Raw genomic sequence first — 17,004 nt, forward strand, 5'->3', positions numbered from 1 at the left:
CTAAAATGTCATTCAGAGTAACATACACAATAAAACGTAATATACAAACAAAAAAGAGAACATAATAAGTAAGTTGTTAACAGGGCCGGAGTGGGACACCTTTTCAGCCCTGGAGTTTCAAACCTCAGACCGGCCCACCTCAGTTCAAAACTGACTATATTAAAATAAGGTCATTTCCAAATCAGTTTCTAATGACACTATCCCGTCTTTTTTTGAGAAAACAGCTGCTTTAGAACTTCAAATGTTCAACAACCCTAACAGTATTATATGTCTTAACAATAAAAATGAAAACAACAAGTTACTCTAACGAGGATCCAACCCGGGCTTGCAGCGTCTTATTCTAACGTGCTAACCGCTGGACCACAATAGCTGCATTCAGAAAGGCGACACAACTGAGTTTTATAATCATTAAAATAGATGAAAAGAAAAGAGTTGCGGTAAAATAATGAATAAATAGGCTGTGGTCAAGTAAATAAATAAATTTGAAAAGTGTGACTGCTGAGAGCAACAGATTCTGCAGCTAGGGACACCGGCCCTCGCGGCCAAAAAACGGACCGGCCCACCGGGAATTCTCCCGGTCCTCCCGATTAGCCAATCCGGGCCTGGTTGTTAAATTCAGATTTGTATTTTTATGTAGAGAATGTGTGCAAGTAGGGCTGTGCTATTTGGGGAAAATAAATAATAAATAATTGCAATTTTTCTGACAGATATTGCAATTGGGATTTTATTTGCAGTTAAATTTAGTAGTCAAGCTTCAGCTCAATAATCTGTATCTTCTTACTGCTAAAATGTTAAGTGTTAAAAAAGACACTAAGCATATATATATATATATATATATATATATATATATATATATATATATATATATATATATATATATATATATATATATATATATATGTATATATATAAATATATAAATATACATACATATATATATATATATATATATATATATATATATATATATATATATATATAAATATAAATATACATATATATATATATATATATATATATATATATATATATATATATATATATAGTATACCGCTGAAGTAAGAATTATTAGCCATCCTTTGTTTTTTTTTTTTATCTTTTCCAAATGATGTTTAACAGAGCATGGTAATTTTCACAGTATATCTGATAATATTTGTTTTTTTCTAGAGAAAGTATTATTTGTTTTATCTTGGCTAAAATAAAAGCAGTTTTTAATAAAAAAAAAAAAAAAAAACATTTTAAGGTCAAAATTATTAGCCTCATTAAGCTATATATTTTTTTCGATAGTCTACAAAACAAACCATCGCTATACAATAACTTAATCACCCTAAGCTGCCTAGTTAACCTAATTAACCAAGTTAAGTTTTACATGTCACTTTAGGGTGTATACTAATAACTTGAAAAATATCTATTAAAATATAATTTACTGTCATCATGGCAAAGTTAAAATTAATTAGTTATTATAAATGAGTTATTAAAACTATTATGTTTAGAAATGTTTTTAAAAAAGTCTCTCCTTCTTCGTTAAACAGTATTTGGGGAAAAAATAAACAAGGGGGGCAAGGACGGTGGCACAGTCGGTAGCATAATTGCCTCACAGCAAGAAGGTCACTAGTTCGAGCCCCGGCTGGGTCAGTTGCCATTTTTGTGTGGAGTTTGCATGTTTACCCCTGTTGGCTTGGGTTTCCTCTGGGTGTTCTGGTTTCCCCAACAATCCAAAGACACTCAGAACAGGTGAATTGAATAAGCTAAATTGGTCATAGTGAATAGGAGTGTGTGTAAGAGTATGTGGGTGTTTCCCAGTATTGGGTTGCAGCTGGAAGGGTATCCGCTGCGTATAACATGTACTGGATACGTTTCATACTGTTGTGACCCCTGATTAATAAAGGGGGGCTAATCATTCCAACGTCAAATATATATTTTTTTTATTTCAAAGTTTCAAATCGTGATTGCGATTCGATTTAGATGAATTGCACCACCCTACTAGGCAATATTTATTGGCTAGAACTGGTTACTGGTTTTCAACATTCTTAAAAATACATTCATCTGTGTTCAACAGAAGAAATTTGAAACAAGTGAAGTTGTAGCAAATGATGAATGTTTAGTTTTGGGTGAACTATTGTTTTGACTATGACTGTATCCCTGCTTTTTTTATCTTCTGTTTATTTTACTATTGAAAGAAAATTAAGCAACACATATTTGCATATTCATCTAGCAGTGTAAAGTGTAGCAGTGTAAAACTGCATTTGTATTTTTATTAGAGTATCACTGGATTTTTTGAATGCCTAGTTATTTTTTTACCCACCCTATAACATCACCTTTAGACACTTTAAGACACCTAAATGGTGAATCTCATCTTTGCCCTATGTCTGTTTGTCTTAATTCTTTTAATTGTTCTCTAGAAGGTGTTTTTACATTGCCATTTCCACTTGTTTAAAGAAAACTGACCTTATACTCTGCCCCATCTTCCTCTTTCAACAGGAAGTACATCAGCACAAAAAAGTCAACATTTTGTTGGCCTATTCAATAAGCAACTCTGGGTGGGATGGTTATATAGACTTTAAAGAAATACTTTCTATTTTCACAGATTCTCAAAGATAAGGAACTGCAAGACTTCTACAATAGACAAAATCGCTGCTGTCTGATCCCTGCGCCTAGGCTCAGGTTTCAAAGGCAAGGCCTTCTCAATATGCTTTCCAACCAGTCATGCGAGAACATCACCAGCATCGAGGCAAATGGGAATCCGGGGACGAGCACTGTGATGTTCATTGCTGGAGTGGTCGGTAACCTAATTGCTCTGGCTATTCTGGGAGTCCATCAGAAAGATCGTCGCACCAAGTCTTCGGTCTTCTGCATCCTCGTCACAGGTCTGGCTCTGACAGACCTGCTGGGAACATGTTTACTCAGTCCACCAGTTTTCATCTGCTATGCCTACAGAACATCGCTGGTGGGACTGACTGGAGATCAGCGGCTCTGCGGACTCTTTGCCTTCGCCATGACCTTCTTCATCTTGGCCTCTATGCTCATCCTATGTGCTATGGCAGTAGAGCGATGTCTCGCCATCAGCCACCCGTATTTCTACTCCAAACATGTGAGGCGAAGCTTTGCTAAGATCGTCCTCTTACTCATCTATCTCTTTACCTTCGTGTTCTGCTTGATGCCTTTCTTCGGGTATGGCCGGCACAAGCAGTACTGTCCTGGGACATGGTGTTTCATCAAGATGGAAGTAGAAGAGGGTGATGATGAGGAGAGAAGATCATTGGCCTTCTCGCTGTCCTACGCCGTACTCATGGCATTGCTCATCGCCATTGTGTTCATGTGCAACGGTTCGGTCATCGTGAGCTTGTGTCGGATGCACCGGAGCCAGCTGACACGCCGGGGATCAGTGGTGTCGGCTGGACGCAAGAGAAGGCTGAGCACCTGGTTTGGACAGGGAGAGGAGGAGATGGACCATTTACTGCTGCTGGCATCCATGACCTTAATCTTCGTCATTTGCTCCTTGCCGCTGACTGTGAGTATGGGACACTTTCTGTTGATTTGCAATATTAGTGTTGTAGGTAACCATTACATTTGCTGTTTTAATGATAGTATAAAGCATTGTTTCTCAACCACATTCCTGGAGGATCACCAACTTTGCACATTTTCAATGTGTCTTTAACTAAACACATCTGACTCAGATCATCAGTTCAGTTGCAGAGACTGAAAGACCTGCAATGGGACAAGGATAGACAAAGGAGACATCCAAAACCTGCAGTGATGGTGGTCCTCCAGGAATGTGGTTGGGAAACACTGTTATACTGAACATATACAAATATTTTCTCAGGCTCTTTATAAGAATACAACCAGAAAATACTGGTTAGGGTTGATTTTTTTTTTTAGGGTCTAATTATTTAAGACGTTAAAGAGTGAGTTGTTGAAAAATAGACTTCATTGAAACATGAAGAAGGCTCTGTGCTAGTTTGAGCTGCATTTCTGCAAGTGATGTTGGTACATGTAATGTATGAATTCATGGAATTATGAATGCTGAAAAGTAGAGACAGGTTTTAATCGAATTTACGGTTCTTTCTAGAAAGCATCTAACTAGTAATGGTAATGAAATCACAATTGGGGAATTTATAACTGATGAAAAACATTGACAATCATGAAATGGTGGGTACAGACTCCACAGAGTACAGACGCTAATATTATTGAGGCAGTATGGGATGACATGTATTGAGAAAAAAAGGTATGACTTTCTTAATGTAAAGGCTGAAATAGGCCTTGCATTACATAGCAATGCATTATTTCAGAAAAAACAGTTTCCAAAAAAGAGCTCAAACTTAAAGTAATAATTTTGTTCTGAGACCTTTTTTAACAATTTGTGTGTATTTTCCATATTTTATCTCAAGAAAGACACTAAAATTAAATATATAAAAACAGTACAGTCAGTATATTACCCTGTCACAGTTCATGTTTGTTCTTGAAGTCTTCCTATTATGGATAAAAAAGTCTCTTCATGCAGTTTGTTGCAGTTCTAAGTGAATGAAAACATCCAGTTAAGTTTCAAATCTAAAAGTGTACAGTGTATAAAGTGTCTGACTTTTAAAATGAAATATATACTCAGAGTTGTTTTAACAAGTTTCTTTTGAAATGGATCTTTAGCCATTTCGTGATCTTCAAACTGCAGGGCTTTATCATTACATTCCTGCATTGGGCTCACATACAGTATATACTGTACAGTGGTTACTTGTTTCAACACTTGAGGTGTAATCCAATAATGTGGATAGGTATTCTGTTTGCAACATGTGCTGCACACAGTAGACCAGGGATAGACAAACTTGGTCGTGGAGGACCGGTGTTCTGCAGAGCTTAGCTTCAACCATTATCAACCACACCTGTCAATACGCTTATTTTACGCGGCCACCATTTTAAAACCCGAAAGCGAGGCTGCGGTGGATCAGCGTGGTAAACATTGCAGCAACATGCTGTGGACTACAAACCTACAGCTGTTGATTTTAAAATGCAGATATGGTGTAAACATCATTTAAATATCATTCAGTTATGTTTCATTTAAACAATTAAAAGCAAATAAGGCATCAAACTACATCACAATCTCTTAAACAGTGTCCTCCTAGGTTTCAGCTCATGGCACAAAGCAAACAGAGTGGGGGCTTCCCTCCTTACTTCAGCCTACAGTATATATCCCAGTGAGCGATAAAACAATGCAGTCCTCTGTACCGCACCCTTGTGTTGTCTGTAATAGTGTTGTACTGAAGTTTTAAAAGCTTCCATTTAGCTAACATTTAAACGCCGCTGACCGCGTTCTTTAGCACAGCTGATTTGCCATAGTATTCATCAGTGCTCAACAGAAAAGATTGTGATTGGCCGGGAAGGTCATCAGTTCACTGCTCTTCACTGATTGCAAGCACAGATGCATGAACACTTGAGCGATTTAAAGCTGGTCAGATCAGTCAAGAGTTTGCACTTGTTAAACATCGGTGAACTGCAGTGAACTGATGATCTCCACGGCCAATCACAGTTATTTCTGTTGAGCACCGGTGAACACTATGGCAAATCAGCAGTGTTGCATTCAAGTTAGTTAGAAATTGGCGGTTTTTATACATTTCAGTGACAAAATTCAATATTGTAACAAGTCTAATATATTAAAAGAATCAGTTCATTAAACTTGAGTATGATAAATGGCATCTAAAACATGTGTTTGGGAAAGAAAACGTTAGCAAACCAGTGCCATTTCCCTTAACTTAGCTGAAAATCAGGTCTAATATCATTTTTTATTTTCACTTACTATTCAGACCGGACCTTTGGGTCAATCAGAACCTGGTGAAATGATAAAATTGTGTCGATTTCTCTTCACTAATAAGATATACAACCAGGTACACAACATTCCTGTGTGACTCAGGTGATAGTTCCTTGTTTCTTCCCACTGCAATCTCGATTTCGCTTTTTTAATGGCGGCCGCATAAAATTAGTCTATACTATAGCATTTTTAGTAAGCTTGAAGACACTGAGTAGCACGTTAATGTGTGTTTGATTAGTAGAAAATTTCTGGACCCAGTTTGCCCATCTCTGCAGCAGAACCAACCATGACAGACTGGGTCATCAGACCAACCACCACAAATTAGCATCAAGCAAAGAAAGGATTTTTGACAAAAATAAATAACTAAGCACATCATTTGGTAGTTGTTAGAATAATTAGGTAAAATACATGCATAATAAAATGGTTGTTTGTCCTTGCGTGCATTTTAGCCTGTTGTTTTGGACTTCCAAAACCATAATATGAGCCCTTTAAAATCCGTAATAGGCACTCTGTAATTACTGTAAATGAACCTGATCCATCAAGTCCCTTAGGCTTATTTGAAAACTGCAGATGTTGTAGCAGGGTGAAAACTAGATCCAAAATTACTGACCCTCCATGAAACCTGAGGTTGAAAACCATGACAATGGAAACCTGAGGTCCTACCAGAGACCCGGGTGTGTTCAGGTCCACATCTTTGATGATGTCTACACAAATCTATACAACATCATTTATACATTCACAGTTCTTTAATCTAGCACCTGGAACCCTGGTGTCTTGCCTATTTTAGTTCCAACTTGCTCCAAAACATGCAGTGTTTGAATGGTGTTTGGGATGGTGCTAAAACTGTTTTAAGCATATCTGCCAACACTCCCATTTTTCCTGGAAGTCTCCTGTATTTCAGACGCATCTCCCGCCACCCACCTGTTTTGTTATTTCTTCTGAAAAACTCCCAAATATTCAGAAACAAAGGTAGGCAGGTATGGATTTAAGACTTCTGCTCTATACAGTAGTTTAGATCTAAGTTTCTATTTTCTTAGGCTGAGGATCAGGATTAGGGGTGAGACTTGTTTCAGTTTTTCAGCAATTACTTCTGATCCTCTTATATTGTCAACTGTTTTTTCATAAGATTCTCATCTTTAGGGCCCTGATGCACATCCTCACACAGCAACAAAAAACTAATAGCAGTATACAATAACTAGTTTGTTCTTTCCTTACGCTGCATTTAATTGGTGTATTTGGTGCATTTCTTCAATTCTTTATTCACAAAGAGAAAATCAAAACAACAGACCATAAACAATAGTGTTTGCTGCTTAATATTTTGAATGTGATTAATGTTACTCATTGTTTACTCTTGGAAACAAAGTGGAAATCGAAACAGAAAGCCATAAACAAATTGGCACTTGCCTACAAGTTCAAATATGAATAATGTTGGTCACTTTCTTGGTAGGAATTGGAGTTTTATTTTCTTTGCAGTAAGTCTATTGATCTTTTTCAATTCAGTTCATCTTTTTTTCTATTGTGCTTTTTAGATATTTTTAATTATACACATAAATTCAAAAAATATATATATTTAATATTATTCATTCATTCATTTTCTTGTCGGCTTAGTCCCTTTATTAATCTGGGGTCGCCACAGCGGAATGAACCGCCAACTTATCCAGCAAGTTTTTACGCAGCGGATGCCCTTCCAGCCGCAACCCATCTCTGGGAAACATCCACACATACGCACACACACTCATACACTACGGACAATTTAGCCTACCCAATTCACCTGTACCACATGTCTTTGGACTGTGGGGGAAACCGGAGCACCCGGAGGAAACCCACGCGAACGCAGGGAGAACATGCAAACTCCACACAAAAACACCAACTGAGCCGAGGATCGAACCAGCGACCCAGCGACCTTCTTGCTGTGAGGCGAACGTGCTACCCACTGCGCCACTGCGTCGCCCTATTATATATTATATTATAAAATATAAAATAGAATATTAAATTTTAACTTACTGGAGTGAATTAAACACAGTAAGTCTCTTTTTTTTAATTTCTTGACGTTAAAATAGGATTGAAATCCCTGCCATTTTTAAGGCCCACCACAACGTGATGTAGTAGTGTGGTTTCCCCGCCCATTAAATTGATTGTCAGTCGCGTATTGTATGATAAAATAATATCAACAAGACAGGACGTGCGCAAAGCAACAAGGATTAAAGGATCTATTTAGATCTTTGTGATCAGCAGCGCCTCAAGAATGAGTTTTACAAGTTTAAAATATTTCTAAAACAGTGCATGTTTGTAATAAAGACAGCAAATTCGATTTGTAATTTATCATCACAGCCGCAAAGTGTCAGTACAATTAGGCATGGGTCGATAGATGATGCCATCGCCATAGCCAATAGATGTCACGATGCTGAGCTGGCAACGTGCCTCAGCCCCCTTTTGCAAACCCCACTCATGAAAAACACACGTTTAGGCCCCGTTTACACTGATACAGCTAAGTTTAAAATGGTATTTTAGAATGAAAACGATCCACATCCACACTGGCGTTTCATCTAGCACAACCCTATGTCCACACTATACCAGTGCCACTTGCTAAAAAAGCACATCACATGACCACACACACACACACACACACACCGTCATGCACCCATCTGAGCTCCAGCTCCTGCTTAGCTCCTGCTTTGTGCAGTGTACGTCTAGACAGTTCATCGAGAATGTATCACTGGATCATGTCTTAACAACTACAGTTGTTAAACGTGATATTTAATTAATCTTTTCTCTATCTAATGAATTTTCGGTCTTTTAAATCTATCAGGTAATGTGACAGCGTTAGTACACTGCTTCAATCTTCCGCTTTCATGTTTGTACTTCAGATACTCAGTTGGTTGGTTGGTTCCTGTTGGTTCTGCACATTTTTTACCAACCAAGTTTGTGGACGCCATTACAACGACACAGATCACTCTGCCTATTCATGCCAGAGTCCCGCGGAGAGGGTAATTTACAAGTGGTAATTTGTGTGTAACTTTTATTTATTTATGATTTGGTTATGGGAAAATAAAGACCATGCGGGTCAGGTAGTTAAAACAGTAGGCCAAACATAATTAATTTATTATGAATTAATAAATTATTCATAATTAATTCACAGATGCCTATGATAACGATGCCATTGTCCAATGCGATGTTTCACGTTAGACATCATACGATGCCAAATTGGTTGGCATTACCCAACCCTAAATTATAAAAGTAACTTCCCAGTTCATGGACTTAAAACAGGCTTATTTTGTACATTAACATAACGGATGTCCATAGAGCAGTGGATATTAACACGTGCTCAAACTTTAAAATGACATTTTGTTTAGCTCACTGTTGAAGAAAAGGCTTAAATTAACTCCACAACAAATATATCAAATAAGCATTGCTAAAGTTCTTACTGTAGTAAGGGAGATCTGCTTCATTCCTGTCTTTCACTGTGCTGCTTATGAGTGACACGCAGCAGGAGAAGCTTCACCCATCATAGCAATAGTAACCGATGTCTGACACACACATGGGAATGGTGGGCGGGGAGAACCAGCTCATTTCCATTAAAGGCCCAGGCAACAAAAACAGCTGCAAAGTCAAAGCAGCTCAAATTTCTAATAAACACAAAGGTATAATAAGTAATCTGATGAGTATTTGAGCTAAACTTTACAGACACATTCTGGAGACATAAAAGACTTATCTTAAATCTAGAAAAAGGGTTAAAGTAGGTACCCTTTGAAGGCTTTCAATTTGACTATGGAAAAGGTGTTATAGCCTTGTGTCTGTTGAAATAAGAGGTTACAGTATAGGACAGAATGAGCTTATTATCCCTCAACACACTGAAAACTTAAATAAGTTTGATTATCTAATGAGATAAAGGCTAACAGAAATAAATGTATGAATTTGGTTTATTGAAGCATGCATATTTATTATGTAAGCTACTGAAAACTGACCCCCTAATATTTAATGTATAATTCGCACCCTGACTACAGTGTATATAATACAAGTTAAAACTAGACAACAGTATAAATTAGGAGCTATAAACTCATTGGAAACAAAGGAAATAAATCTCAAGGATGAGTTCTTTAGGTATTTCATTGATTTAGTAGCCTACTAACTGTATAAATGTCGACAAAAATAGACATGATGTGTTTTGTTCATGGTATAAGATTGAAAGATCAGTGAAGTACAGTACACCATGATCAAAAGTAGACAAAATACTTTTTTTTAACCTAAATGCAACATTTGAACAGAAATTGGTCTCTTGCTTACCTGAGATCCGATCGACCAAAATGTATCTTATTACCCACATTAACATGACATCAGTCATGTTTACACCGCTGTCTCTGTCTCATCCAAGTTGTCTTTGCCTGGTTAGCTAAATGACATACGGTGCATGATCAGAGGTTGAAAAAGCTGTGCACTGCAGTGTACAGGCCTGCAATGATAAAAAAAATAGTTTGAATCAAAAAGGCGTTCAAATTATGCATTGACAAGAAACAATACAACTTGCGGCACAAAACACAATAAAATGTAAGTAACAAGCTTGATTAAAATATGTAAGGAGAAGAAAGTGCAGATATCTTTGTAAAAATGCATACCTGCCAACAATGGGATGTGAAAATAAATCATCTGGAGTGGTTTTATTGTAAACACACATTTAAAACATTCAGTAAAATCATTTAATTATTATTAACAAAGGATAGAATCAATAGCATACATTACAAAAAGCTGCAAATAAATTCAAGTGGTGCTCGCTGCAGAGCCATTTGGGTGAGCTGAGCTCCAGCGAGGGGGAGCTTGAGCTTGAGCTCCACCTTTTTTGCACTTCTTCTACGAGTGATGTCACTGGGGGTAGGGTTAGGGGTGGGGTTGGTGTACGCATTAAAACAGCTTACAGGAGGCAGAGCGAGAGCTCATGCTCCCCCTCGCTGGAGCTCAGCTCTGCTCAAATGGCTCTGCAGCGAGCACCCTCTCAATAAATTCCATTTTAGCCTTTTCAAAGAATAGCTATTATAAAGAAATAAAATTAAGTAATCAAATCTCATTAAACTTGTCTTCCCTGTATAATTAAAACATTCTGATTAAAGAGCAGCGAATAAATCTCTCATTTAGATTTTTCATTAGATTACATAATTAACAGAGGTGTCGATTTAAAAATGCACAAATCTATAATGAAAGCATTCGATTGCTTTCCTAACAGTTTATGCTTATTTAACTTTGTTGTGTTTAAAAGAAAACCCACTGATTGGCATGTTTAGATGTTATTATTATTATTATTATTATTATTATTATTAATATAAGTAGTAGTAGTAGTAGTAGTATATGTCTGTTCAAACATGCACCCAAAACTGACTTCAAAACGCGTGTACAGAATCCATTTGGGAAACAGCATCTATTTATCACTATGAAGTGTGACTGAGTCATGCACCGCTACGTAAACTGACTGTTTTTTTTTAGGATTGCATAAGAGGGGCAACGACATCTGTAATGGAAATAAAGGGAATCCCGCAGATATTTATTTCAAAGTGTTTTCATGCCTAAATAAAATTAAAGCACAGAACAGATTCACATATGAGAGCAAGGGGCATCCCCTGGTTGGCAGTATAGTTTGCGTATAGGCAAGATCAGTTCTTTGATGTTTATTGCCACCCTTCATAGAAGTATAAAAATACAGGAGAAAAATGGGAAAATAGCTTTACGGGATGATTGCGGGATAGAATTGTAAAATACTGGAGAATCCCTGGAAAAATGGGAAGGTTGACAGGTATAAAAATGTAAAAGTAAAAAAGCAGTCAAAAAATAAATCGTGGAGTAAAGTACTAATACCAGAAAAACCTACTTAGGTACAGTAACAATGTATTTGTACTTCATTACTTACCATCTCATGCATGAACTTTGTAACAACATTGTGTGTGACTCATTGTTGCAACTTCCCAACCAATACATCAAATAATTATTGGGAAAGTTCTAACTGTAGTATTTCTCACAAACATAACGTGAGATCTGCTTCCTTCATGTCTGTCACTGTGCTGTATATCTGCCGCAGCCTGAGATTAAGACACACTCTGATAGGCACGTGGGAACAGTGCGTGGGGAGAACTAGTATTAAAGGCACAAGCAACAAAAACAGCTACAATGTGTTCAGAGCAATAAATTCCAATATTCTGAAAGCTGTAATAAATAATCTGATGGGTGTTTTGAGCGGAAACTTTACAGACTCATTCTGGAGGGGCAAAAGACTTATCTTAAGTCTTCAAAATGAGTAAAATAGGTGCCCTTTAAGACTAACCATCAGCATAAAACCACATTTATTAGCCTTCTGCTTTCAAAACCCACTTTTCTAATCTATCAGTGACTCACTTTGCTGTTTTTTTGGCTTCTGGTTGGACTGGTAGTCGTTGCATTATTTCACTGCTGATTTGCATAAATTTGCAAAAAAATTGAGCTTCGCTATAAATCAACAACCCACTGAAATGTATATCTGGTGTCCTTGTTTCAACAAATCCCTGTCCATGTGAATGTTTTTTAACTCTTTCACTGCCTTTGCCATTATTTCAGTCATCTGTGGTGGGTTGTAAAAAGCCACACTTTAACTGTAATAGCTATTAAAACAAATGATTCTGCTTCATCATTTAGGCTTTGCAATTTGGTGGCAAATTATTCACAGTTGTTTACAGTCAAAAATTCAGGATCTCTGTAAGAAACCAAATATTTAGCCTTTCAGTTGCCTACTGCTAACACATGCAAATACTTTATTCGCCTGATTGACTAAACAAGAAGTCTGCGTTTTAAGAATCAGCCATGTGTGGGGAAAACCAGCACATATTTACCTACTTCAGCCCATTCAGAGAGCTGTAGGTCAGGTTTAGTTGTCGTTTTGGACTTGTGTGTGGAGTTCACTGGGTGTGTGTGCTGCGGGGGAGCTGAAACCGGTATTTCGCAACAAAGGCTATTATTTTAGAGTAATCCCAAATGCAGTTGATGTGTTATTTAACCACTTTGTCAGTGTTGGCTTTTAATTTAGAGGCACGTTACAAACTTGCCAACCTTGGAAGACTGGATTAGACTAGCCCAGTTTTTCTTCAACAAGTTTAAAACTGATTGTACAGTAAATGTAGTGCGGGATTCTAAGCTGTTTTAGGGGCACAGTCAAATGTTTACGAACACTTTTACGTTTTTATTTTTGCAAAAATAATTTACATAGTAGGTAGGCCAGTTACAATAATCAATATTGACTAATCATGCAATACTTGGAGATGACCTCAATAATCTTGGTTATTTCAATATATATTTACAAATTCACAAATAAATTTATAGCCAATGGCATTTACATTCTATCTCACCGTTGTCAAAGTTTATTACTGAACATTTACCTAATAGGACATTTAATAGTGTAGATACAGTGCATCCAGAAAGTATTCATAGCGCTTCACTTTTTCCACATTTGTTTATGTTACAACCTTATTCCAAATGGATTAAATTCATTTATTTCCTCAAATTTCTACACACAATACCCCATAATGACAATGTGAAAAAATATATATTTTTAAATTGTTGCAAATTAATTAAAAAATAAAAGACCTGAAAAATCACATGTACAGAAGTATTCACTTGGGCTGCACCGATGGATTTTTTTGCCTGATATCGATAACCGATAACTCTTCAGACTTGGAGGCAGATAGCTGATATATATATATGTTATATTTTTATAACGCAAACTTCATAAAAGATTGAACTGCTCTGATGAACTGAATAGTCTATACTCAAAGCAAAAAAAGCTATAATTTCAAAATTTCAAGGTTATTATATAGACCTATATTCACGATTTCAAGTAAATCAGCATGCAAAAAAATTATTATTTCCTTTTCTTCATAGCAAATTAACATGCAACTTCACTGTTGCATAAAAATAATAGGTTAAATAACAAATTGGGAATTAATCAACAAGCAAGTTAAATATATTTTAAATAAAATGAAAATGAAAGATCTAAGGACTGAAACCAGCTCAAATGTTCTTGAATAAAATGTGCTACAGTAATGTACACATGTACAAATATGTCATGTCCGAAAAAGCCTTTTTTAAAGGTGTTTTGACAGTTCAGAGACAACGTACAAGCGAACAGCTGAATACAGATGTATTACTTCAGAAAATGTGGCATAGATTCATCCTATTTGGCATTTTAGATTCTTTTGAACATAAGTGGGTGCTGCTTGTCAATTAGACAGTACTTCTGCATTCGTTCTTGCTGTCAATTGCAGGAAAAATGATCGATGAAAAGTTAATGATAAACCGCTGTGAGTTTCACTCAACTGCGGGCGCAGATTTGCCCTCGGAGACAGATGACTTTGTGACAAACACAGTGCATAATATAAAGACAGAATGTGCGGCGAGTTGAGGGCCCCTATGCTGGATTCGGTGACAGGTGCACCTCTCCCCTGTGCTGCTGTGAAGGCTGTCAAATAAGTGTGTGTGTGTGTGTGTGTGTGTGTGTATGTGTGTGTGTGTGTGTGCGGCGACAGCCCTTACGCGTACTCGTCATAATCAAAATGACTATTCCGATCAAACTGAATACAATCTTACATCAACAACACATAGCAAGCAAGGTGTTGATAATAACAAATAATCATATTAGATTACAAACAACCCAACGAGTTGTTTAGTACGTGTGCATCGCTGCTGTTATGTTTACACATTTAATATTTTTTGACGATTTAAAGCAAAATACACAATGGCACTCAATCAAACATATATACAATGATAAGGAACATGGTTACTTACTGAGTTGTTAACGTACAGTAATGCCACATGAGGAAAGAATGGACTTTGAAGGAATAAACATAAGGAAAACTCTATTATAGTTCACTGGACAAGTCTGAACAAGTTCTGCCCACGCATGCATGAGGCAGGCAGTTTGTACAATTACGTAATTTATCGGCTTAAAGATATCGGCCTAATTTAGACATTTGATTGATAACGCCATCTTAAAAATAGCATTTATCGGCCGATATATCATGCCGATATATCGTGCAATTCTAGTATTCACACCCTTTGCTGAGAAGCTCCTAATTGAGCTCAGATACATTTTGTTTCCACTGATCGTTCTTGAGATGTTTAGCATGTCAAAGCACAAACCAAGCATGAAGACGAAAGAATTGTCTGTAGACCTCTGAGACAAGATTCTCTCAAGGCACAAGGCTGAGGGAGGTTACAGAAAAAAAATTTTTTGCTGCTCTGAAAGTTCTAATGAGCACAGTGCCCTCCATCATCCATAAGAGGAAGATATTTGGAACCACAAGGACTCTTTCTAGAGCTGACCAGCCATCTAAGCTAAGTGATCAAGGGCTTTAGTCAGGGTCAATAATCTGATGGTCACTCTGTCTGAGCTCCAGCATTCTTCTTTGGAGAAGGGGTAACCTTACAGAAGGATAACCATCTGTGCAGAAATCCACCAATTAGGACTGTATGGGAGAGTGGCCAAACGAAAGCTACTCCCTGCCTGGAATTTGCCAAAAGGCATCTGAAGGACTCTCAAATCATAACAAAATTCTTTGGTCTGATGAGACTAAAATTGAACCCTTTGGAGTGGATGCCAGGCGTTACGTATGGAGAGGCACCCCTCATCACCAGGCTAATACCATCCCTACAGTGAAGCATGGTGGTGCAACATGATGCTGTGGGGATGTTTTTCAGCAGCAGGAACTGAAAGACTAGTCAGGATAGAGGGAAAGATGAATGCAGCAATGTACAGAAACATCCTGAATGAGAAGCTGCTTCAGAGTGCTCTTTACCTTAGACCGGGGCGACAGTTTATCGTCCAGCAGGACAATGACCCAAAGCACACTGCCAAAATATCAATGGAGTGGTTTCACAGCAACTCTGTGAATGTCATTGAGAGGCCCAGCCTGAGCCCAGACCTAAATCCTATTGAACATCTCTGAAGAGATCTGAAAATGGCTGTACATCATCGCTTCCCATCCAACCTGATAAAGCTTGAGAGATACTGCAAAGAGGAAAGGAAAAGACAGGTGTGCCAAGCTTGTGGCATCATATTCAGAAAGACTTGAGGCTATAATTGCTGCTAAATGTGCATTGAGCAAGTATTGAGAAAAGGCGAGAATACTTCTGTACATGTGATTTTTTAGGTTTTTTATTTTTAATAAATTTGCAACAACTTCATAAAATCTTTTTGCACATCGTCATTATGGGGTATTGTGTGTAGAATTATGAGGAAATAAGTCAATTTAATCCATTTTGGAATAAGGCTGTAAAAGGGAAGGCCTGTGAATACGTTCTGGATACACTGTATAATAGATTATTACCTTTTAACGTGAAAATTCAAGAATCTATTGTACAAAACCTTCAGAATGATACATATTGTAAAGAGTTGTAAAATGTGTGAGTCCTTTAAGGGGCGGGGCTGCAGTTTGTGTTTGTGTGTGTGAAGCGGAGGGAGAGAGGGAGAGAGAAGCAGTTTTTCGTAATGAGACAGTTGTTCACTGATGTTCCCTTTTTTATGGTCTGATTTAGTTGTACCAAACGGATAGTAATAAATAATTGGACCAAGTTACATGTGTCCTCGTTCATTCACCGGCTGCAACGAAAGGAGAAGGGAGTTAACCCCGAAACTAATATTATTCGCCCCTGGAGTAATAAGTGAATCTCCCCTGCTATTTCTAATACAGCAAAGGGACAGAAAGGTTAACAAAAGTGTTTATGGCTATATGCATTACATAATCATTATATGTTTATACAACTGTAGTTCAGATTCAACATTGCATATCTTGCGATTTAACTTTTGCAAATGCGCATATTGCGATGTCAATGCTAAAACAATACATTTTGCAGTCCTAGCAAATAGTAACCATCACTCAGGGAGTCATTTGTTTTATTTGGAATCATTTGAGTTATTTGCATCGTCTTCCTATTTCCTATAATGCTCAAGAAAAGGTCAAAGTATTAGGTATTAAGTAGGTAAGTTTAAATTAACAGTGAATTCTAATTATTGTGTGAATTACCCCTTCAAATATACAGTCCTGTAAAGCTCCCTCACTTTTTCCTTTCTAATTTTGTTCATTTTTGTTGTGAGCGTCCATTTATTGCTCTTCAGCACACAGTCTCTGCAGTATATGAAAAGCTGACAGATGACACTAATGGTATTCCCTTTGTCTCACGAGATGCTCTGTTTGTCACCT

At 37.2% G+C, this 17,004-nt stretch overlaps 1 protein-coding gene across 2 annotated transcripts in view; it reads left to right on the forward strand.

Annotated features, from left to right (window-relative positions):
* The window catches only part of ptgir (prostaglandin I2 receptor), an 89,736-nt gene that overhangs the window by 16,950 nt on the left and 55,782 nt on the right, over nt 1-17,004 (forward strand). For both annotated transcript variants that reach the window (XM_021466316.3, XM_684811.9), the window contains exon 2: nt 2,588-3,511. In XM_021466316.3, coding sequence (XP_021321991.1) covers nt 2,690-3,511 — 822 coding nt within the window. In that variant the 5' untranslated portion in view covers nt 2,588-2,689. The remainder of the gene's footprint in view (nt 1-2,587; nt 3,512-17,004) is intronic.

Source organism: Danio rerio, chromosome 15, assembly GCF_049306965.1.
Source record: "Danio rerio strain Tuebingen ecotype United States chromosome 15, GRCz12tu, whole genome shotgun sequence".
Classification (NCBI taxonomy): Eukaryota; Metazoa; Chordata; class Actinopteri; order Cypriniformes; family Danionidae; genus Danio; species Danio rerio.